Source organism: Natator depressus, chromosome 1, assembly GCF_965152275.1.
Source record: "Natator depressus isolate rNatDep1 chromosome 1, rNatDep2.hap1, whole genome shotgun sequence".
NCBI classification, from domain to species: Eukaryota; Metazoa; Chordata; order Testudines; family Cheloniidae; genus Natator; species Natator depressus.
Window position 1 is genome coordinate 169,880,602 of NC_134234.1, and position 24,768 is coordinate 169,905,369.

The 24,768-nt window shown below is 40.5% G+C and overlaps 1 protein-coding gene across 2 annotated transcripts in view; it reads right to left on the minus strand.

Moving 5' to 3' along the window:
- NCAM2 (neural cell adhesion molecule 2) overlaps positions 1–24,768 on the minus strand; it is a 525,587-nt gene that overhangs the window by 44,526 nt on the left and 456,293 nt on the right. For both annotated transcript variants that reach the window (XM_074971360.1, XM_074971367.1), the window contains exon 15: positions 11,628–11,808. In XM_074971360.1, the coding sequence (XP_074827461.1) occupies positions 11,628–11,808 (181 nt within the window). The remainder of the gene's footprint in view (positions 1–11,627; positions 11,809–24,768) is intronic.

Here is a 24,768-nt window from a genome sequence, read left to right on the forward strand (position 1 = left end):
TTTGGATGACCATTTCAGTGTAATGTGTAAAGCATTATGTGTACAATTCCCATGGGTATTTATGGCTGTGGCAGAGCTAATTTCAGTATATTACGTTGAATATTTACTTTTCTGGCATGTAATCTGTACCCCCAATTATGTAACTTTGTCTGGTAATACAAAATATTTATATATTTGAAACAATTAAGATTTCTGAGAAAACATGATGAAACAGCAATTAATATAGGGTTATGGATATTGACCAAAATAAGAAAGGTAGGTGGATTTATAGAAAACAATTCAAGTGTAAAAAATCTGGTCTAGAGACAATAATATTATTGGCCACATTAAAATCAACTGACTTAAAAATGTGAATTTCCAAGACTGGCAATCATGAAAGTAGAAGGAAACCACAAGAACCAATTATAGTCTAAACCATACTGTTTACATTCTTTATTATAATTATTGTTGTCATTATTTCAATGACAGTAGCACCTACAGGCCACAACCAAGATGGGGCCTCATTGTGCAAGGTACTGGACAAACGCATAGTAGGAGATAGTCCCTGCTGTTAAGAGCTTGCAGTCTAAACAGACCAAAAAAAGACAGAGGATGGGAGATAGGAAGTATCTCCCCACCCCCCCGTTTGCAGATGTGGAACCGAGGCACAGGAAGTATAAGTAACTTGCCCAAGGTCACACAAGAAATCTGTGAAAGAGCCAGGGCTTGAACCTGCATCAAGTATTATCAATGCATTTAAACTTTGCTTACAACATTAATAACCTTGCTCTTGTGTGCATATGATTTTTATAGAAACAATGGACAGTCTTCAAATATTCATACAATCAGAAACCCATTTCCATGAGAATTCTTGTAATAATGAGTTGAAAAGACACAATGTGATCAAACCAACCAGTTACTGGGAATGGGTGCAGATGTTCATGAGACTGGTCTGCAGTATTTCATTTTACACAACATACTTTTTTTCCCAGTAGTCATGACTATCAGACCTTTTCAAAAGCAACATTTTTCTTTATGAAATACAAAAGAAATCAACCTGGAAAGAAACAGTTTTTTTTTCCCTTGAGACTTGTGGAAGTTATTGTGCTAAACTTTTAATATCTAAGAAAACCTTTGACCAGCTTAATTGATTTCTGACAGCTTTTTCATATAAATCTTTCAGACATACATTTACATCAGAAATATTCTTTAAAATGTCATCTCTAATTCGATACAGTAGTGGACTTTTAAAATTGTAAAGCAATATGCTAGCAATTACATTTAATATGACAGCTAACTTTTGTGAATGAAAGTATTGTATATTTAAATGGTAGTTAAGCATTTCAATATTCTGCTATGCCTAAAAAGCCTATTTTTATTCAAATGATAAGATAACTTTTAAAAATTGCCCCATTTGCAAGGAAAAAAATGTGAAAACTATTATGCATATTTTTTGTTGAAGTGGAAGTTTTGTGCAATTTGAGTTGGGATGGGCCCTCTATTAGTGATAAGAGTCTGTGGCAGCAGTCATGCCTAGTAGTAGGGGAACACGGGCCCTCCCACTCCACCAGATTCTGACCAAGCAGCCCTCTTGGGCACTGTAAGAAAGGCATCTATTACCTGCAGTCAGCTAACACACTTCGCTGGGTTCTTCCTACTTCTCTGTCCCTCCTGGCTTCATGCTGCAGTCCTGCTTCTGGGGATACTGTCCTGGTGTAACCCCTCCATAGCAGCAAGCACAGGTCTATTTCTCGCTGCCTGCCACCTTGCTGTGCTGAACAGACTCCCTTCTGAGCCCCTTCTCCAACTAGAGTATACCCAGCAGGCCTGCCAGGGTGGATTTGCCTGGGTCCACAGTTGTTCCTCTCACAGTCTCTCTCCACTGTGGGGTCTATCTACCCCATGGACCTCTCCCCTTAAGTTCAGTGTCGGAGTTTCCAAGTCCAAGGCTTGCATTCCCCCACCCCAAGAAAAGAAATCTGCATTCTGATGTTTATTCCCTGGCCTATGGACTACCTAGAAGGTGTGGGATTGAAAGGTTAAATACCATTTCATAATCCATGGGTTGGTGTCTTTCATGGAATTTAGCTAGTGGCGGGGTGTGTGGTCAGTTATCAAGAGGATTGAGGTTTCCCAGTAGGTAATACCGCAATGCTTCTATGGCCCACTTCACCCTCAAGGCCTCTTTTTGCATAATGAAATAGGCCTTCTCTAGGAGAAATAGTTTTTAGCTGACATAGAGGATTGGATCCTCTTCCTCACCCAAATGTCAGGACTCCACTGCCACTAACTCCATGTTTGAAGCATCTGTGTGGGGTATGAACCATCATGTGAAGTCAGGGTGGCAGAGGACTGGTTCTTTGCTTAGAGCATCTTTCAAGGTCCTAAAGGCTTTGGACCAGGCAACCTTCTTGAGGCTAGAGTTCTTCACTAAGTCACTAAGCCTTGGCCCTTCCCATTCAGAGGTCTAAGCTTGCCCCTTCTAACGGATTTCAGAGTAGCAGCCGTGTTAGTCTGTATCTGCAAAAAGAACAGGAGTACTTGTGGCACCTTAGAGACAAACAAATTTATTTGAGCATAAGCTTTTGTAGGTTAAAACCCAGTTCATCAGATGCATGCAGTGGAAAATACAGTAGGAATATATATATATACACACACACACACACACACAGAGAACATGAAACAATGGGTGTTATCATATACACTATAATGAGAGTGATCAGTTAAGGTGAACTATTACCAGCAGGAGAGAAAAAAAACTTTTTGTATTGATAATCAAGATGCGCCATTTCCAGCAGTTGACAAGAACATGTGAGGAACAGTAGGGGGGGGAAATAAACATGAGGAAATAGTTTTACTTTGTGTAACTATTTCCCCATGTAAATAGTTGTACTTTGTGTAACTATTTCCCCATGTTTATTCCCCCCACACACACTCACTGTTCCTCACACATTCTTGTCAACTGCTGGGAATGGCCCATCTTGATTATCACTACAAAAGGTTTTTTTCTCTCCTGCTGGTAATAGTTCACCTTAACTGATCACTCTCGTTATAGTGTATATGATAACACCCATTGTTTCATGTTCTCTGTGTATATATATATTATATATATATAATCTTCCTACTGTATTTTCCATTGCAAGCATCCGATGAAGTGGGTTTTAGCCCATGAAAGCGTATGCCCTTTTAACGGAGTATCCCAGGTACATTACTTCATGAAACCCCAACGGACTCTTGGCTGGATTTGCCATGAGGCCATCTTTCTCAAGGGCTTGTAGGGCCATCCATATTCACTCGAGGTGTTTCTCCTGTTCATAACTGTAGTGATTATATTATCTATGTCGGCTGCCACGTGCCGGCCATGTGGTCGCAGGACTATGCCCATCAGACATTGGAAAGTGGCCACTGCCTCATGAAGGCCAAAGGAAATTGTCTTAAAATGGTTCAGTCTGGCCAAAAGGACTTGTGAAGGCCATTTTCTCTTGAGATCCCTTTGTTGGGGCGGATCTGCCAGTAGCTCTTGATCAGATCCAACATCAAGATATACATTTTGTCCCCCACTTGCTCCAACAACTTCTCAACTTGATGCATGGGTTATGCATCAAATGTGGACATCATGTTCACTTTTCTGAAGTTGATACAAAACAGAGTTGTCCCATCTGCCTTGAGCACCAACACAATGGGACTTTGCCACCTGCTGTGAGATTCTTCTATCATCCAGAGGTGCAACATCACTGGCAGCTCCTGACATACAGCATCCCACATCTTCCTGGGCAGGGTGTCAGTGGTTCTGGTGGATCTTCCAGCTGGGCTCCATAGTGATTTGGTGACAAATCAGCCAGGTTTGTCCAGTTTGTGACAAGAACACAGAAAAGAAATATCAGACTACCTATCTGAACCCATTGGGCCAGAGCCCTTCCCCCAAGGGAATTGTGTCTGAGACCTGCAGTAAGATAATCTGCAGACCCAGCTCTAGATTGGGAGGAAAGATGTTATGAATAAGCTCGTGCAGCCTTGCCATGCCTTCAGAAGGCTTATGGGGTAAATCTGGGTCTCTTTCTTTTCACTTCAGACCCATAGACCTTCACTGGGCTACCATCTTGGATAGACCCTTCCTCCAGGCTCTGAGGGGCAGCTGTCCAGGCTTGCACCTAGCTACAATCCATGAAGGGGTAGCAGTGTTGAAAATGACTATGCTGCTCACACTTGAAACAACTGCCTGCCTGTAGGGCTGCTGTCTTTCCCCACTACATTGGGGATGTCACCTTAGCTTCCACACTCCCTGGCTCACTAGGCCTCTGTGACATCAGTCATTCTTGTTCAGTGTTCAAGTCTCTGTTGCAGAAGGGATTTGGGTCTTGGCCCAGCCAGCAGTCTCCTGCACCCTGTTCCCTCCACTGCATTTGATCTTTCACATTCAGTGATGGTCTATCCTCAGGGCTCCCACCCTTGGGGGTTGGGGTGCCTGTTCAGCTGCCACAACATTTTCAATGAGGCCTACTGCCTTTGACAGACCATCTGGCTGGTGTCTCTACACCCACTCTTATCTCCCGACCAGAAAAAAACTGGATAAATTATTTAAGCACATTATCCTCTGCCACTTGCACCCCAGTTCACCCATCTGGGATTAGACAATGCCAGCAATAATATTTCAGGCACTGGGCCATGACCTGGTGGTGGGCCCCTGGTAGGTACTTTTCTCTCTGGAAGTGTTGGCAGTACATCTCTGGGGAGATATCAAAATAGTCTAAAAGAACAGTCACAATCATATGGTAGTCTCAAGCATCCATGGGATCCTTGGGCTGGCCCGGTCAGGTATGAGGACCAGAAGCATAGCCCAGTGATCTGGCGGCCACTTCACCACAATAAACACATGTTCAAATGTCACTAAGAAGGTTTTGGGGTTATCTTCTGTGCCTATATCTGTTAGCTTGACCAGGATCTGTGACATCAGGACCCTCCCATAGACTCTGGCCTCTGATTAGCAGTGGCTCCTGAAGGTTGTAGGAGTGTTGCCATCTGCTGACCCAAGTATTCTTGCTATTCTTGATGTTGTGTGGTCAGGTCTCGAATGAATTGCTGCTACTGCTCCTGTGGCTGTTGAGCTGCTTGCTGCTGGTGTTGTGCAGCCAACTGTTGGAGTAACTGGCTCTTTTGCAGATGTGGCTTGGTTGCCTGTTGACGTTGGCTCTCCACAGTCCATTTCAGCAGCTTTTCCACATCTATGTTGTCTTTTGGTGGGGTTTTTTGTTTGTATTTTTCTCTGCTGGCCTTCTTTTTGTCCTTCATGCACTGGGGTGCATCAGGACTGGACTGTCATGCCCACATTCTCCACCAGCTGTGAGCGGGGATATGCCTCCTCACCTACTGGTAAGAGACTGTAGCAACAGCTCCATCTAGGTAGGGGACCCCAGGCCTTCCACTTCATCAGGTACTGACCCAGGGACCCTCTTGGGTGCCATAAAGAAGGCATCTGCTATCTGAGGTCCAGTAACACCATCCCTTGGGTCTCTTCGTACTGCTCTGTCCCTCCTTGGCAAGTGTCATGTCACAAACCCTTGCAACACGGCCCATGAGTGGGGAGTCCTGGCTTCATGCATAAATCCCTCCCTTTGGAATTACTTTCCTGGCATAATCCCTCTGTAGCAGTGATTGCAGGTCTATCTATCTATGCCTGCCACCCTGCCGTTCTGAAGAGACTCCCTTTTAAACTCCTCCTCCAATTGAAGCACACCCAGCAGGCCTGCCAGGGTAGGACTTCCTGGAACCATAGTTGTTCCTGTTCCCCTGTCTCTCCACTGCAGGGTTGATCCACCCCATCCCAGGCACAGAATGTAATTTTTCAATTGTTGAGAGCTTTTCTTCTTTACTGACCTGTAGTTCTTCTGGCTACATAGGTATCTGGATGCCTACATTTCAAAAGTGCCTAGAGATACAGAGTCCTGAATTTTTCAGTGTTCAGTCTGAGATACCGAATAGGGTGGGGGCTTAGTACTTTTTGAAACACAAGCCTCTTTAAAAATTTCTCAAGTGAAGCACCCAAAACGGTGCACCTAAAATCATTAGCAACTTTTGACAACCTAAGGCTGAGTATTCTTTATCTTGTTTAGTTAATGTTCAGATTTAAAGGCCCTCCATTTATGAGTACCAGTGGGGCGTTAAATGCTATTATGGTTTGTTATCAGACATTTGGTTCACCTCAAAAAGGAGATTAGTAACCTTGAATGCAAAGTTCTTATTAGATAATGCTGTGATTTCATTATTGTGATTAGACATCACTGTGATCACATTATTACACATTTTTTCCTCTATGGACTTACCTGGAGTTTCATTATGCCATGTTCACTCAAAGTGAGTAATATTTTATCCTGTGAATATCCCCATTGCAATCGATGGAATGATGTAGTAAAACACTACATGGAATATGGCTCACAGAAATCAGTGAGATTACTCACCAAATAAAGTGCGACTCTATGTGAGTAAAGTAGGCAGAATTGTGATCTTGCTGACAGACAAACCGCAAGATGCTTAGCAATTTGGTGTGATTAAACAACTAAAAGACTGGCCTATCCAAACCTCTGGGTCATCAAAACTGTGCTGGAAATCTGCTAATATTAGCACTATGTGTGATATTTCAACACTTATTCTTTCAGACTTGGATGAACAGAAGTGAAGATGCACAGAAATGAAAATAACAAAGAAAACTTTTTCACAGATCAAAAAATGTTAATTTCAGTTACAGGTGGCTTTTCACTTTATTGAAACTAGTCGCTCCACTCCTCATCCAACTTTCTCACTGTACAGGGATAGGGAAGATATGGGTGTATTTTCATTATTTCTCTATTGTTTTCCATTACAGTAATCTTCCCATAGTTTAACATTGTCTTGAGCCACCATATGGGAAGAATTTAGTTCTTTTGGGAAGGATGTGCAAGCCTTTTTTGACATTTCTCTCAAATGTCCTACTTTCTCTGGCTGTGAGTGTGGCTAATAATAATAGTGTGAGGTTGTTTGTACATTTCTCTCTCCTCTGGAGTCACATCAAGTGCTGTTCTGTCAAAGTCTGTTAACGGTTTCTAGCCTCCCCAGCACAAAACCATTAGAGTTTCCTCAGGGAATGGAGTACACAGAGTTATTCCTACACTACACTGAGAGCTTGCCATTTCAGTTAGAACAATACTTAAATCCTGTCTGTAACTAGATAATATTCTTATTCAACATATTTTTAGTATTGTTTTGCAGGATTCCCTTAAGTGCAAAACATGGCATGTTTGCTATGGCTATTACATCACCATTTTGAGGGGACTGTCAACTTAAATATATTTCTTGTTGCCACTTTGGATAAGCATTTCTCTAAGTATACAATATGGATTGGATTCCTAGCCGTGGATTGTATGCTCATAGTGTAAAACAAGTATGAATTCACCTAGCTCTTTAAGGTCTCACTGTCCTCTAGACTATTCTGCTTCCCTTCAGCTCTCTTCTGATTGTGGTTGACAAAGAAGCTTCTGTTTGGAAATGCAACAGTGTTGCTATTTCTAGCTCTCTACTTCTCCTGTGGACTAGACATTTGTTAGTCTCTAAGGTGCCACAAGTACTCCTTTTCTTTTTGCGAATACAGACTAACATGGCTGCTACTCTGAAACCATTTAAAAACTGATTACTTTATTTTTACTGATGATACATACATGTCCCTGGAAACAAGAATAAGAACTGGAAGCCAGCAGCTGACATTGATACAACCTCTTAGCTGAATGTATTGCTTTAAAAGTGGTCTCATTCTGAAAATAGCATAGTTTCATTCAATAGATCTCCTTCCTGAGTGTATCCGGAGTTACACGTGCTCACTAGTGACTAAAGTAAATTTTTACTACTTTTTGGTTGCTGGCAGCACTGAAGACCCCTTCAATTCAGAAAGGCTGAACGTGGATTCTGTTCCTTCATGTTCATTATCTACAGAATTGTTTAATAAGATTTAGCTACTTGACCACAGGTGCAAACCCAGTGCGGGCAGCATGTTTGCATGTAGATTACTGAGCACATAACTGAAAGAAAATGCAGTTAAATACATATAGCTGAGGACCTAACATGGCCTGAAAAATATTTGTTACTGGCAATGATATAAAAGGAGATAGGATTCTGGCATGGCTTTCATGGAGACAGATTAAGGCCTGTAGCTGGGAATGCAGAATAAAGGCCAGGAGGGTAACTAAATCAGGAAGGCAGCACTGGAGAATGGAAATCCTCCAATGAACACTGTCAACTTCCTTGGCAAAAAAATAGAACAGATGTTTAAAAGAACTGAGTAAAACAAAATCCACAACAACCTACCATTTTTTGTATCTTGAATATTTTCTTCCCCCCAAAATCACTTTCTTGGGCTTTTCTGTAGGTTGAATCCCCGTATGACATTACATTTGTGACTTTTGACATTGTGGTGTTAAATGGAAGGAGTGATTTAAAATCTGCTAGAAATCTGCAGAGAAGGCTTTAATGGTTATGATAAGTTCCCAGGATTGTCACCATCCACTTGGGGGAATTATTTCTGTGATTTTTTATGTTTTATTAAGAGTTTTAAACCACACCTGAAGCAGAAAATCTCAAGACACGCTTATCTGTGGGGCCAGGAAAGTGCCTCCACAAATGTCTTGGACGCAGATGGAAAAAGGGGCTATTGTATTCATATTGACTTCCTAAGTCTCTTAATATAAAAAACCTGTTGCATCAATAGAAAAATATGTTGTAATACATTCCCTTCTAGATGAACCTTTAGAGCTCATAAAGCTGTCACATCTAGTCAATACTGATGATATAAAGTATCTGTTTGGCATGATGAACACTGACATCTTTGCTGCTATCGGGCACAGTGTGAAAATCAGAGAAAATATCACCTATTAAATAGATTGTCCATCTTTGCCCATCACTAAATGACTTTGGTCAGGATGAGTGAAGGTGCGTTAGCACAACTGACAGCCATTTGTTCAAAAGGGTAAGCAAGATGCTCAACATTGACAGCAAAGGTCATTCTGTTTGTGGGAACTGCACAGAGATTCTGACTGTTTCAAGGCTGTTAATACAACACATCAACATTGGGGGCAGCAGTTAAAATAAAAATGGCTCCTGAAACCCGTATAGTAAAAAAAATGATACATTGGGGAGGAAAAAAAAAACCTGACAAAGCTGCCAGTCATTTTTCTCCTAGATGTGAGCAGAGTCTTCTGGAAAAATATTCAGATCATTTAAAAATGGTTCTACAGAATTCCTATGGGATGTTAATTTCACACCCACTTTATGCTTTGCAAAAGTAGTTGTCAAGGAAACTAATTAGTTGCATAATCATAATTGCAGTAATTACCTGTATCTAAGGGACTATACGCTACATGTTCAAATAGCTGCAAAAGCATGTGCATAAAATGAAAAATGCTCCATCTCCATTTAGATGTTGGTTACCTGAATTGCCTTTTATACACAAGTATAGAGCTTTGTTACCACATGTGCAGGTATTTTGTGTTTGTGTCAGTTGTTGCAATTATTTATGATTTTAAACAATTATAAACAATTGTAAATGGGTAAGCTTGTGTTTCATTTGATATATCTATATCTAAGAAGCATTAAGGTGAAACTTTCATACTGTTAAACAATTCCAAATATATCAAACGTATAAAGGAAATTGGTTGCCTTTCTTCTGTTTTACACAAGGTTCTATCACATTTTCTACTTGCAAAAGTTTTTTCATTGAGACAAAAGCTTTTTTCATAGAGTCATGTGAGCAAGGCCAGAAGGGACTATTGTGTTCATCTAGTCTGACCTCCTGCATAGAACTTCCCCCAAATAATTGCTCAGCAAATCTTTTTTTTTCCTTACAGCCCACAGCTCCTTCTCCTTTTTGTCCTGAGGTGAAATCTTAATGCTGAACAGTGACATCACAATGTTTCTGTGGCAAACAGATTGATGTCATGAGGCATCCCCTTTCACTGCAGAATCAAACAGAAGTAGACTGGACTGTGAGGGAACTGAGCCCCTGTCAAAACCCTAACAAATGTCCACTGACTTACACCGACCAAGGGCACACACCAACACCCTGCTTACACCAGGGCTTGATTTGATCCTAAACTATTCTTCCTAAGTTATGTGAAATGCTTCTTAACTATATATAAATTCCAGAAATACAACTTTTAATGTCAACAGATCATTTCTGATAATATGAGAAAAGCCATTCACATAGATGCCTAAGTCACTTCTCTTGAAATATGTTTTCTAAAAAAATCCACTAACAATGTAGTGGGTTGATTGTTTTTTAGCAGCCGATAAGATAACAGGAGAAAAAAACAGTGTGTTAATTATCTGAAATATTTCCGGTCTATAGCTCATTTGGAATCAACACCAGTTAAACCAGTGCTGTTCATACATTCAGACTCCATAGGAAACACAAGTATTGCTATGGTATTAATTTTCTCCTTTGTACCCATTGGCCTTGATATATATTTGGCAAGTTTTAAATTTTAGTTTAATGCATTATCTGTGTAATTTATAGGATTAGATGCTGCAAAAGGTTAGCACCTGATTTTTAAACTTAAACGTTACTGCCATAGTCTGAACTAAAACCTTGCAAACTCATAGCTCTAAAATTAAGATGTGTTTTAGTTATAGCAGATCAGAAAACATCGCAAAATCCTAAAAACTAAATTATGTCCATTGCATAAATTAAATGAATCAAATTAGACTGCTGAAAATGATGCATAGGAATTCGTGAGTTGTGCCTCAAATTTCAGTTTGAAATATTTTTTTTTATAGGTTACATTTTACCCTCAAGAATTTAATAACTGAAACACCACTAGCCCTGAACTACTTTGTGTTTTTTGTTTTTAAAAACCGTTAACACCCAATTACGTAAGCACTTATGCACATGAGCAACTTTATTTATATAAATAGTCATGTTTGAAGAGTTGGAACTTTAGAACTGTATCCTTAAAGAGGAACTAAGGAGATTAAATCAAAACAGCCCTAGTTAAAGGCTTGATCTTGCAAGGTGCTGAGTATGCAACCTGCTCAAGCAGAGCCCTTAATACCATGCTTAATTTAAAGCATGAGTAGTCCAATTGACTTGGACTGAACCCCAGGATACCAACACATGAATAGATTTACAACAAACAACATAAACCATTAAAAAAAAAACTTACAAAGGTACAGCAAGTGCATTTCTGAATAACAACAATCTCTCTTCTTAACTGCCAGCAACTGAGTTTGGGGTTCTGTGTTTCTTCTGAAATTATGGATGACTTTACTAATACCAATAGTAGTGAAAGGAAAGGAACCTTGACTGAAAGTCCTTTGGGGCAGGGACCATCTTTCTGTTATGTGTGTACAATGCATAAGAGCTCAAGGGGGTCCTGGCCCATGACTAGGGATCCTAGGCCCCATAGTAATATCAATAACAACAACAAACTCCTCCACTTTAGTGGTTATAAATCCAATTTTAGCTGATAATAAAGAGTACTGGGATCTCAAATCTAGGCAGTTAAAAAGTTTTCAGTTCTCAATAGGCTTAAATTCAGAGACTGCAGCAAGAACGAAAAAGCAAACATGTTAAATACTATCAGCAGAAAACAACCAGTTCAATATTACACTATATTTTAAAATTAACTTACCAGTAATAATATTGGGCTTTGGTGGCATGCTGAACTCATACAATGTTGGTTCCGAATAACCCAGTCTATTGGCAGCAGTAATTTGCACTTCATAACCCATGGTCCATTGCAGATGCTCTAAGATTATGTGGTCTCTACTACCCTGTACTTTTTTCTCTAGCCACTGGTCTTCCTTATCTTTCTGTAAAGATGCAAATATTAGTTTAAATCATCACAAATTAATATACTAAAGCCAAAATTATTAATATTGCATATCCTAAATTAAGCCCCAAATCTTTTTCAAAGGTTATGAGTTCTCACAGTCCATTTTGCCTTCAATATGAGTTGTAGTAATCAGCTCCTCTGAAATTAGGACATTTTTTACTTTGGTCCCTAAATATGGATTTAAGAACATATCATTAGGTGTCTGAGTTTGAACAGTTTGTTATAAATTTGTATTTTGTTCAAGTACTGATGCCCATTTCAAAACACAGAAGAATCACAACATATTTGTTCTTGTAAAGGTACGAAACTGCTTCATTTAGAATAAACAAAGTTTCAGTGATTTTTATTATAATCAATGGTTTTTAAAAGAAAATTCCTAATATAAATAAAGTTGACCAGTTACCAAATGCAGTAAATAAATGCTCATAAAAACATAGTTGTGACTGCATCTGTCCTTCGTCTCAGTGCAGAACTCTGAACAATGATAGAAATTCAGTGGCCCTACATTAACACTGAAGCAAACAGCATATCCCACTGATGTAGGTTATGAACTCATTTCTAACATCCGGTAGGATATATAATATCATGTACAGTGTATTTTACAGTTTTCTGAATTCAAACCTTTTATGATTATTAACTTTCATATGGAGCATCTAATTTAATTGCATGTAATTAAATAATCAGTGTAAATCTCCCTTATTTTTATTGAAGTTAAACATGTATGTAAGGCCCTCATCAGTGAAAGTAGCAAATGTTATTTGATAGAAATTATATTATGTTTAAAAGATGGATATATAAAAATTTTATACTGAAATCTTAAGGTAGACACATAAACAATAAAAAATAAAAATATAAACACATTGTATTGGTATATTTGAGGCAGCACTAGAAGTGCTGCCCATAGTTACAAAGAGCCAAGGGCTGAAGGTTACAAGGGCTGAAGGTAGAAATGAACTGGCTGGGCAGGGAGACTGCGACTGGAAACAAAGAGTTGGGTGGGATAAGTGGGATCAAATGAGGAGCCAAGTATAGTGGCAGGAGAGACTGAGACAAGGATACTTGGATCGTATGCTGGGGGAGGATTCAGATGAAGAGCGTAGGGAGCCAGAAGACTGCGGCTAGCTGGGCAAGAAGACTAGGCCAAGGAGCCTGGGAATGATACAGAAACGATGAGTTTGGGGAGGGAGAGTAGGACTGGGAGCAAGAGTGGAGGAAAGCCTGGGACCCAGACAGGGAGCCCTGAGATGGACTGAGATTAGTTACGGAAACTGATTGGGACTCGGACAAGCTGGTGGGGAGAGAGATAAGACTGGGACATGGATGTATTTGGAGGGTAGAGGCAGACTAGGTTAGGCTTGGGAGAAAAGGGACAGAAGGGTCTGAGTCCAATAAAGCACCCTCCAGAACCTGAAATAGAACCCAACCTTCCTGAATCCCAACTACCTGCTGATGTCAGCTAATATCTGTGAAACCCACTGGCAATATTTGTCCTAATCCCCATTTAATGGCTGGTCCACACACAGAGTGACAAACTACATTGCTATTAATTACTCCATTAGTGAAGTGGCAAGGGGTCTGTGTGGTGGATCTAAAGGTTCAAACCTGCCGATGAGAGTCAACATGACACTACACGTTAGAATTTCTGGTTTTTAGTGGTTGTTTAAAAAAAAACCCTAGGAAATTACACCCAATAAACTATGTTAAAAGAATGTTACGATTGCAAAGTTAAGCCCTGAAAAGTTAAGAAAGTAGCATTATATATAGTATGTTATATGTTCAAAGCTCCTAATGACTTGCAGATGTGTGTGTGCTCAGCACTTCTGCAAATCAGACACCAGGGTCTCAAGTTGGGCACCCAGAAAAAAAGGAAAATGCATTTAGTTACCATCTATAAAAAACTTGGTTTAAGTGAGTTGCCTAGCATCACACAGGAACCCTGAAGCAGAAGCATGGATAGAATCCAATTCCCAGGGCTGCATTCAAATTCCTTAACCAGAACACCATCCTTTCTCTTCTTACAATCCCCTACCTCATTCACTACACACCTTCCAATTTCTGCCACAGATGAGGCAGAAGTTCTACAAGCAACAGCCTCTTTCACTACAGAACTCTCATCCAGACCCAGAACAGGTCCATCATGTGAACTGAATGAGGCTGGGGTCCTGTGGGAAAAAATAGCATGTGATTATATAGTTAAAGACTGTAAAATAATATATACACACAGTGGGGCTGAATTAAGATTCACAGGCAATCTTAATTCTGGCATTTCCTATCTTTTGAGGGTTTGACTTTGTAACCTTAACATTTTTAAAATAGTTTTTTGTGTGTAATACATAAATGAAATTTTGGTGATCATAGTATATAGCTATAGAAATCACAGCACATTATGTTTGCATATGCTTTATATCTATATCTATCTATCTATCTATATTCAAGTGCATGGGCTATAGGTCTTTTTCCTAAAGTCTGTATCTGTGCCCTATGGTAACATGATCTATACTCTGTGGAGCCCATTTCAAAATTGAATAAGTACATGAATAAGCACAAGAGCTAAGGGCCAAATCCTGTCTCTACTCCCTAAAGCCAATGTATCAGCAGAAACCCAGATATAAAAGCATTGCAATGGGATATCCACCCCACACAAGGCAGAGCAGATTAAGTGAGGTTAATTAACTTGAGAGGCTGCAACTGAGGAAGAACGAAGGATTTTTAAGCTCACTGAAGATAGAACTCAGCTGAGTAGAAAGGGCTGATATAAAGCCAGGAAGTTGTCCACACAAAGCGGCTACAGGGAAAGTAGGCTGCAATCATCCCCTCAGAGTAAAGATGTGTGTTTGAGCTACAGAGTTCAGTAGTCTACAGTTACTTTCTGGGATGAGGGAGTCTGGGTCAGTAAACTCAGATTTGGTCCAGAAGATCAAGAAGGAAGTTGCAAGGAGTCCAGGAAAGTAGCAGCAGGAGCTGGCAGACCACAGTTATCAGATATAAGGTCCCTGGACTGGAACACAGAGTAGTGGACAGGCCTGGATTCCCCTACCAGCCACTAGAAAAGCAGCAGTGTACCTGGCCTTGGACTGGAAGGCTGACTGGAATGGCAATTGGGCTGCTGACCCAATGGGACTTTAATACCCTGGAAGGGGAGGACTATAGTGACCTGGCCAGAGGGCTGAGTCACAAAGAATAAGCACCCTGAGTCTCAGAGAAACAGAGAGACGACAGGGCGAGGAAAAGGGAATCAGACCTAAGTGCAGCAAATTCCCCGATGTGGTCACAAGGAGACATCCTATTCATGAGTGTACCCAGTGACAGGCATATTCTTTACTAAAGAAGAAATCCAAGAACTGAACTCAAGGACAACATTATGTAAGAAAGATTTAGCAGTATGTTGCTAAGACAAATTGGAAACAATTAGAATAAAGGCAAAATTGGGAGAGTGAGCTGCCTGGGATTTCATCAAGCTTTGCTATCTCATCTTTCCCTAAACACAGGTAAAACCTGTGTTCAAAGCCCACCAATGGCATCTTAGGTAAACAGATAAAAAGAAGAGCAGAAGATTCCTTCACTATCACTGATAATCTCATCTGAATTTTCAAGACTCCTTTACTCAGGATAGTACTGAGCAATATGCTTAAGCTAATTTCTTTGCTAGAGTGTATGTGCATGTATGTGGGAAACCCATTCACTATTTCTATAAATCTCCCTGTTTATGCTAAGCCCCTTTAATTGGTTACTTTAGAAGCAGAAAAACAGAACCATAAAGAAAGATTTCTACCTCATTAGGCTTTTCTTGTTATTATACTGCTAATTATTATTTATTATTTATAGAATGCTGTACACAGTGCTTTACCAACACATAAAAGACAAGAAGCTCCTTTAAAGCAAGGGCCTGCAATCTGAAATCTGTTCCTTTAGGTACAAAGGCCTCCTATTAGTATTACTATTAGCAGTTTCGTCTCTAATATACATAAAGAAATGTAAATCTTCAGATGTTACAGTTAGAACAGCAGTAGCTTCAGAGATTGCACTGTGGGTTTTAATTTTTTTTTGTAATACTGCTTATTAAGTAGATCACAGATGTTGTAAGCCTGGTCAGTGGCCACTATTATGACTGAGATTTTCAAAGCTGTCTAGGAGAACTGAATACCAAGTTCCATTAATTTTAAGGCTTAGGGGACGAGGTTTTTTTTTCAAAGTATAATCTCTTTGCTGAAACAAACCTCACACAAAGTCATAGACCAAAGAATATTATTCACTATATGTATAATGCCAACTCCTTGCTAAGTGCTTTACAGACAGGTATGAAGTCAAATGGTAAAATTTTCATAAATCTCTAAGGGTCATATTTTTAAAGGTATTTTGGTGCCTACAGATAAGCTCCTAAAGAGTTTATGAAAAGCACCCAGGAATCTAATCCTCATTGACTGACTTAGGCCTTTTCTACATTACAGAGGAAATTCGATCTAAGCTATGCAATTTGAGTTACGTGAATAGTGTAACTCAAATCAACTTAGCTTAGATCTACTTACCAGGGGATCCACACTACGTGATGTCTAGGGGAGACGCTCTCTCATCGACTCCCCCTACTCTTCTGGATCCGGTGGAGTACAGGAGTTGACAGGAGAGTGATCTGCGGTCGGTTTAGCGGGTGTTCACTAGACCCGTTAAATCAACCGCTGATCGCCACTCGTCAATCTCCTTGTAAGTGTAGACTAGCTCACAGACTCCTAAGTGACTACTGGTCAAGTGAGTTGTAGAGACAGATGACACCATACACAATAGTAAAATACAAAGCAAATTCAAGAAACTGGCAGTCAAAGTGGAACTCTGAGAAATCAGATCCAGGTACTCAACTGCCATGTGGTAGGTGTCCCAGAGGAGGAAGAAAGAACAACATGCTGACTTCTAAAATATCCATATAAGTAAACAAATATTTCCTAGTGCAGTTAAAAAAAAAACAGAACCAAACTGAATTGAACCCCACCACAGCCTCCAATCCAAAGTCTTGCCAATGAAAAAGCTCAGAGCCTTAATATCAACATTGTGACAAGTGAAAAGAGGGAACAATCCTCAAAAGGAAACAACTTTCTCTAATTCTGAGATAGCTTTATGGATACACTGCACAAAAGAATGTGAGCCTTTGGAGAAAAAAAAAGACAAAAGACCTTTATTTTTCATTGTGGTATCCAGCCAAACTGCAAATAATTTACAAAGGAAAGCCAAAAATGTACGGTACTCCAGTGGAACTGATGGATATTTTTGACTTCAAAGAGACCTTAGGTGAGTCTTTAAAATCACCATGGGAACTAAGCAGATAACCAGTGTGAAGTAGAGATGGGAATAGGAAATACCAGAAAACTTCATGAAAGAAAGAAAGAAAACTGCATGGTGAATATTAAAATATGTGGACTCCCAAAAAGCAGAGAAAAACAAGTTAGTGAATACTTGGTTAGCAGCATCTTTGAAACTACTATTGGTTGGTGACTCACACTTATTTCAGGCAGCTGGGGACTGCAGGTAGGCGATAATCCTCTTCAAAGAGATTTAAACAATTCCTGTTTAATACCGATGTATTAGTTTCTTTTGTCGTTTTCTTGCTCTTGTTGGGACCTGGCAAGACAAAACGCTGCCAAGGAAGCAGGGTCTGAGAACTCATTAGGAACAAGCCTTGCAGAATAGGGAGGAGAGGCCTATGGTTATTGGACCAGCAGCTATGTAGGCTGTTACTTACTGGAGATGGCTCAAAAATTCAATAGGCCAAATTCCCTGCTGGTGTGACTGGGCAAAGCTCCACTGAAGTCAGGGGAGCTGCACTGTTTGCCAACTCTGACGTTTTTATCACATCTCGCAATATTTGATGCTCTTCATACAGCCCCACCTCCGGGTGATTATGTGAGAATCTCAGCTTTCAGTGGACCAAAAAAAAAAAAAGTTTCTGATCCTCATGGTTGCAGAGAAAAGCTTAGAAATGTGACCTGAATGCAACATAAAAACTCAAAAATCAGGAGGAAAATTCAAAGGACCCCAAAGGAAGTTGGGTATGTCATTACTCAATTCTAATTCTCAACTACAATGGGACCAGGGGTGTCAGGGAAAAGCTTTGTTAGCTGAACAGTGGCCTGGAGGAGTGAAGGAGGATTTCTCCCTTCCAAATCGATATGGAAACCCCCCTTACACTAAGCCTATGTATTTAGGCTTAAAGCAATAGGTGAGGATTTGGGCCTAAAACAATAACCCAGAAGTGTTTCAAAAATCTGTATTCAAAATTATATACTCTGCAGTATATAACAGAAAGATCTGTGCTTCAGAATTACTTGGTTAAGTTTATGAAAGTTTATGAAACAGAACAATTATCTGATGCAAAAACTGACAGGAGTAGGACAGGCAATTTACATAATACAAACTGAAAAAAATGCCCTGGACTAGACGGCTTTGCTGTGATCTTCTATGAAAATCTTTTATGAAAACTTTCCTCAGTCTTAGCAAGAGTCTTTGTAGAAATATTAATAATGAAGGAACTGATCCCAAGTATCAAATAAGCAATTGTAAAACACTGCTCCCAAAGAAGGAAAATCTGTTGATTGATGTTCAGCTTATTATCTAATATACTTGTTAAACACACAAGCAAAGATGTTGATCAAGAGGCTGGCAATGAGGCTGGAGGGAGTTATAGGAAAGCTAATTAAATGGGACCAAAACAGATCAGAGAGGGGAAGCAGTCAACAGATAACTAAGAAATTTAAACAGCATCCATTCATTCTGATGAAAGCATCATGAACTTATGATTGTATTTCTTGTTGTGGAGAGGACTTTAGGCATCCAACGGGAAAAAGTCATTTAACCGAACTGGAGAAATATGGACTTTGGCCAAACCAAAGCAATATCTATCTATGATTATAATGCTCCAAGTTACTACTTTAATGGAGGAGGCAGTTGCAGTGGGGAAAAAGCAGTTGCACTACATACTGGTCATGTTCTCAAGGCTCTTCCCCTAGTTGTCCTCTTCTATTCTCCCTAGTGGATGTTGTATTTCCCCTTTCTTGGCAGCTTTTCTGTCATTTCTCTCTTCCTCATTTCATCTCCTTCCCGTTTACCAGATTGCTGTTGTCTTTCTTTACCCTTTGCATAGAGGCTCACTTCAAGCAGTAGGAGTAATGGAAGAAAATAAGAAAAGAAAAATTTAGATGGTCAAACCCAGGTAAAACTTCTCTGTAGTAGCTCTATTGAACTGTTGAATTTTCTCCCAAGGGAAGTGCAGGAAGGCTCTTCATTTAGGAAGTTTAAAACTGGACTAGACAAAGTGGTATGGGGAATAATCCTTCATCAGCAGGGAGATAATGTGGATGACAGCCTTTTATTTCTATCCTCTTCAACAAAACAGAATGAGAAGATTTTCTGGATGTTTCTGCTAAAATATCTAGCAATAAAATAGTTAACAATGACTTTATCTAAACTTTCATCATAGGCTTGATTGTTAATATCTTATGGAGATGATGCGATACTACACTTATTTCGGGCTGCTACATTACGGAGAAGAGTACAATGGCTCACACTGGGGAGACTTTATTGGCAGGCATAAAAGATAAAAAACGATCTTTTAAAATAAAAACTTATATTCTGCACAAAGTGCCATCAAAAATACTGAAGAGATGCTATGGCTTGCTTCAGACCCTCCTCACAGATGAAATAAGATTGGGTAATGACACATGTCTGGGATATACCTTATCACTCCTGCTGTTTCATCTAGTTATAAATACTTAGCTGAGCAAATAAGAATTAACAGAATGAACCTAGGACTGCAGTTGTGAATGATAGAGCATAAAATTGATCTGTAAGCTGACTCTGTATTACTGTTTCTCACTCAGCCTCTAACATCTGTACCTAAACTAGTGTTAAAATTGGGTAGATTTAGCTTTGCACCTAGATACAAAGTAAACCTATAAAAACAGAAATGCTCCCAGTAGGATCAACCCTTTCTAAAAACAGTGAACTAAACCAAACTCATCTGGTTTTGTTGGCATGGAACAAAACTTAAATACCTATAAAGCCAGATAAAGGACTTAAACAAAGGCAGCTCTTTTGCTTTGACTTAAATGTTGTTCACAATAAGAGCTGAGAATTGGTATGGGGTGGAGACATGGAGTGGACTATGCTATATTAGAAATTGTTTCATGGTCTCTGTGTGTATATAATGTCTTCTGCAGTTTCCACGATATGCTATGCATCCGATGAAGTGAGCTGTAGCTCACGAAAGCTCATGCTCAAATAAACTGGTTAGTCTCTAAGGTGCCACAAGTACTCCTTTTCTTTCTTTTTTTTTTCTTTTTTTTTTTCTTTTTACGAATACAGACTAACACGGCTGTTACTCTGAAACCTATATTAGAACTGATTCTCAGTTCCCTCGCCCACTCATCACACCTGCAAGGTCTCCCCTAGAAAATAAAATGAATAAATAGACAAGAAATACAATTTTATGCAGTTTTTTCTTTTAACATGCATTCATTCTTGCATAACCATGATGAAAAAAAATGTTTTCTTGACTCACTGATTTTTTTAAAACATGGTATGTCACAATTTCATGACATTTCATAAAATAAAAATGTAGAAACACATACTCATAACAATATGGACAATATCAAATATTCTCTGTAGATATATATCCCCAGAGAATATTTGATATTGACCATATGTGTATGTTCTGTGTATGAGTTTCTACATTTTTATTTTATGAAATGTCATGAAATTGTGACATGAATATATATAATTCAGTATACAGGAATGATGTAGGAATGATGTTTTGCAGCAGGTTGGAATTGTTATTTAAATCAAATATTTCATCTGGACTCTGTATATAGCACACTTAGTAGTCACAAAGTACATAAAACAGATGCTTTAAGTGAATGTATTATATTTTGGCCAAAGGGCAGACCAAAGAACATACGATACACAAACTTAAAGTTCCAAGCTTATCCGATATAGGCCCAGAATTAAGTAACATAGGAACATCTCAGAACAGATAAGTGAGAAGAATTAAGGTCTTTATAGTGTGTACATACATTAAATCCATATCCTGACCTGACATTTTTAACATGTATTTTATATCTTTCTGTACATAAATATCTAGACATACTATATTTAACTGGGAAACTCAACTTCACACAACTGTGTTATATCTTAAGAGGAGGTTACTCACCCTGTGCAGTAACTGACTTTCTTCAAGATGAGTGTCCCTGTGGGTGCTCCACTCCAGGTGTTGGTGTGTCCCTGCACCTTCACTCGGAGATTTTTACAGCAGTACTCGTACCGGTTGCGCACGAGCAGAGCCTACCCCCCTGCTCTGAGTGTACCTTAATAGTACATGTGCGAAACAGGTCTCCTCAGTTCCTTCTCTACAATGGAGGCTACCCCAACTCCGAAGTAGAGGGGAGGAGGGTGGGTAGTGGAGCACCCACAGGGACACTCATCTCAAAGAATGTCAGTTACTGCACAGGGTGAGTAACCTCCTCTTTGAGAGAGAGATGTCCCTGTGGGTGCTCCACTCCAGGTGACTTAAAAGCAGTGTACCTCAAGGAGGTAGGGACTTTGGATTTGGTAAGAATGTGGTAGATAATACAGCTCTGCCTAATCATGTATCAGAGAGAGGGCCCTGAGTAAGGCCCTTACTTAATGCTTAACGAATGTGTGTTCAGAAGACCAAGTGGCCAATTTGCAGATGTCAGCCAGAGGAACTTTGCGTAGAAAAGCCACGGAGGTAGCCACTGATCTAGTGGAGTGAGTTCTGATGCTGGCAGGAGGCGTAACTTTCTTTATCTGGTAGCACAGTTGGATACACTCAGAAATCCAGTTTGAAGTCTCTGGGTAGAAAAAGGTGTCCCTCTGGAGCGCTCCACAAAGGACAAAAAGAGTCTGGAAGAGTTCCTAAAGGACTTGGTTCTATCCAGATGGAAGGACAAAGCCCTATGTACATCTAATGTATGCATTGTAGATTCAAAAGAGTTTGTATGTGGTTTAGGAAAGAAGGTTGGTAGGTGTATTAGCTCATTGATGTGGAATGACAAATGTACCTTTGGAAGAAACTTGGGATGTATTCAAAAGGTAACCTTGTCCTTGAAAAATAGTGTATAAGGTGGGTCTGCCATGAGAGCTGCTATTTCTCCTGCCCATCTGGTGGAGGTGATTACCACTAAGAATGCTGTTTTCATAGAGAGGTGTAAGAGGGAGCAAGTGGCTAGGGGCTCGGATGGTTGTTGAGTTAAGCATGACAATACTAAGTGAAGGTTCCATAGAGGGGTAGGAGGTTTAATGTCCAGGTATAGGGATTGTAGCCCCTTAAGAAAATGCTTGCTGATTGGATGAGCAAAAACAGAGGTATTATCCATCTTGTCATGAAAAGCTGTAATAGCAGCTAAGTGGACTTTGATGGAGCTGAAAGCCCGATTGCTTGAGGTCTAATAGGTAGTCAAGTATGAGAGGAAGAGGTGCAGAAGTAGGAGGATGTTGTTTTGTTGAGCATCATTGTGTGAATCGCTTCCATTTTCAAAGATAAGTGATTTGAGTAGATTGTGTTCTGCTACGTAGGAGTACTCTTTGAACCTGCTCAGAGCATGCTAGTTAGTCTTGGGAGAACCATGTAGGAACCAAGCTTTGAGATGAAGATTAGATAGGTTGGGATGAAGAAAATGGCCATGTTGCTGCAATAGGAGATTTGGAGTGAGGGGCAATGAAATTGGTGGGCAAAGTGACATTCTGGTGAGGAAGGGAAACCATGGTTGTCTGGACCATGACGGGGCAATTAGAATTACCGTGGCATGATCTGTTCCTATCTTCGTCATAACTCTGTGGAGGACAGGTATCGGGGGAAATGCATATAGTAAGTCCGGGTCCCATAAGATCATGAATGAGCCTCCCAGGGAATATTTGCCCAGTCCCACTCTGGAGCAAAATTTGGGACATTTCGTGTTTTTCGCAGTTGTGAAAAGGTCTATGGTTGGGTATCCCCAAATGTGGAATATGTTGTAGATGATTGTGTTGTTTATCTCCCATTCATGATCCCAAGAAAAGCGTCTGCTTAATTCGTCCGCTGTGGTATTCATAGCTCCGGGAAGATAGGCGGTTGATATCTGGATGTTGTTCATAAGGCTCCAATTCCAGAGCTCTATAACCTCTCTGCAAAGCGAATGAGAGTGAGCTCCTCCCTGCCTGTTAACATAGAACATGCAGGAGATGTTGTCTGTCATTATCCGTACCTTATGGTTCCGTATCAATGGGAGGAAGTGATGGCAGGAGTTGTGTATGGCTCGAAGCTCCAGGAAGTTTATGTGTAGAGAGGTTTCTGTTGAAGATCATAGCCCCTGAGCTGTTTGGTGGGACATATGTGCACCCCACCCTGTGAGGGAAGCATCAATAGTCATTACGAGGGATGGAGCATCCTGTAGAAAGGGGACTCCAGAGCAGAGGTTCGAGGGAACTGTCCACCATAGGAGAGAGTCTTTGACTCGGAAGGGTATGGATAGAGGCTTGTTTAGAGCATGTACATTCAGTCTGTAAACCATGGCCAACCGCGCTTAGAAGCACCTCATGTATAGTCGTGCATTTTTGACCATGAAAGTGCATGAGGCCATGTGTTCTAATAGTTGTAGACAGTCTCGAGCAGTGACCTGAGGACTGTTGCGAAGTTTCGTGGCCAGTAGTTTTATGGTGTTGAAGCAGTTGGGAGGGAGAGATGCTAATCCCATCCGGAAATCGAGGTATGTGCCTATGAACTCCAAGTTCTGGGTAGGAGATAATGTGGATTTGTTTTTGTTTATTTGTAGGCTGAGAAAGAGGAAGCAAGTGACAGTGAATCGAAGCGCTTCATCGAGCGTTGCGGCTTTGAGGAGACAATTATCGAGTAAGGAAATATTATGATCCCTTGTCCCTGAGGTAGGCAGTGGCTATGGCTAGAGCTTGGAAAAAACTCGGGGGGGGGGGTGGATAGGCCAAAGGGTGGCACCCTGCATTGAAAATGTATCGAGCCAAGGGTAAAACGAAGGAAACATCTGTGGGCTGGATGTATAGTCACATGAAAATAGGCGTCCTGTAGGTTGATGGCTGAAAATCAATCACCCTGCTCCAGCGCTGGGATTATGGTGGTGAGGGTAACCATTTTGAATTTTTGCTTTTTGATAAATTTGTTAAGCCTCCTGTGGTCGATCGGTTGCCACCCCCCGGTTTTCTTTTCTGTTAAGAAATAATGGGAATAAAACCCTTTTCCTCTGTGTTGTTCGGGCACGAGTTCCACGGCTCCTAACAGAAGGAGGTGTTGTACTTCTTGGAGGAGCAGTTGCTCATGAGAGGGGTCCCTGAAGAGGGACGGGGAGAGAGGGTGGGTGGGAGGCAAGGATATGAAACGGATAGAATAGCCAATTGTGATGACCTCTATAACCCATTTGTCGGTGGTAATGTTTTTCCATTGGTGGGAGAATGGCCGTAGATGGTGTCCAAAAATAGGGACATGGGGTGTAAGCGCTGAAGTGGGAACATTGTTTTCTATACTCTCAACCAAGGCTTCAAATCTGCTTATTAGTCGGAGGGGGTTGAGACACTGCCGAAGGATTTGGGCGGCGACGCTGGTATCTGGGTCTCTGGCATTGCTGTTGTTGTTGCTCATGTCACCTATGGAATTGCTGGCTGTATGCGGGGTAGTGTGGGCGCTGGTAAGGTTGATATCTGAATTGTCACCTTCTGGTTGTAGGGGTTTGAATTCCCAGGGACTGGAGAGTTTCCCTTGAGTCCTTCATTGAGTGAAGTACGTCGTTCATCGTGGAGACAAAGAGTTTGTCACCATCGAAGGGAAGATTTTCAATGGTACTCTGGACCTCTTGAGGAAAGAAGGAGGAGGAGGAGAGCCATGAACCTCGGCACATGACAACTGCTGTAGCAGTAGATCTTGCTGCAGTAT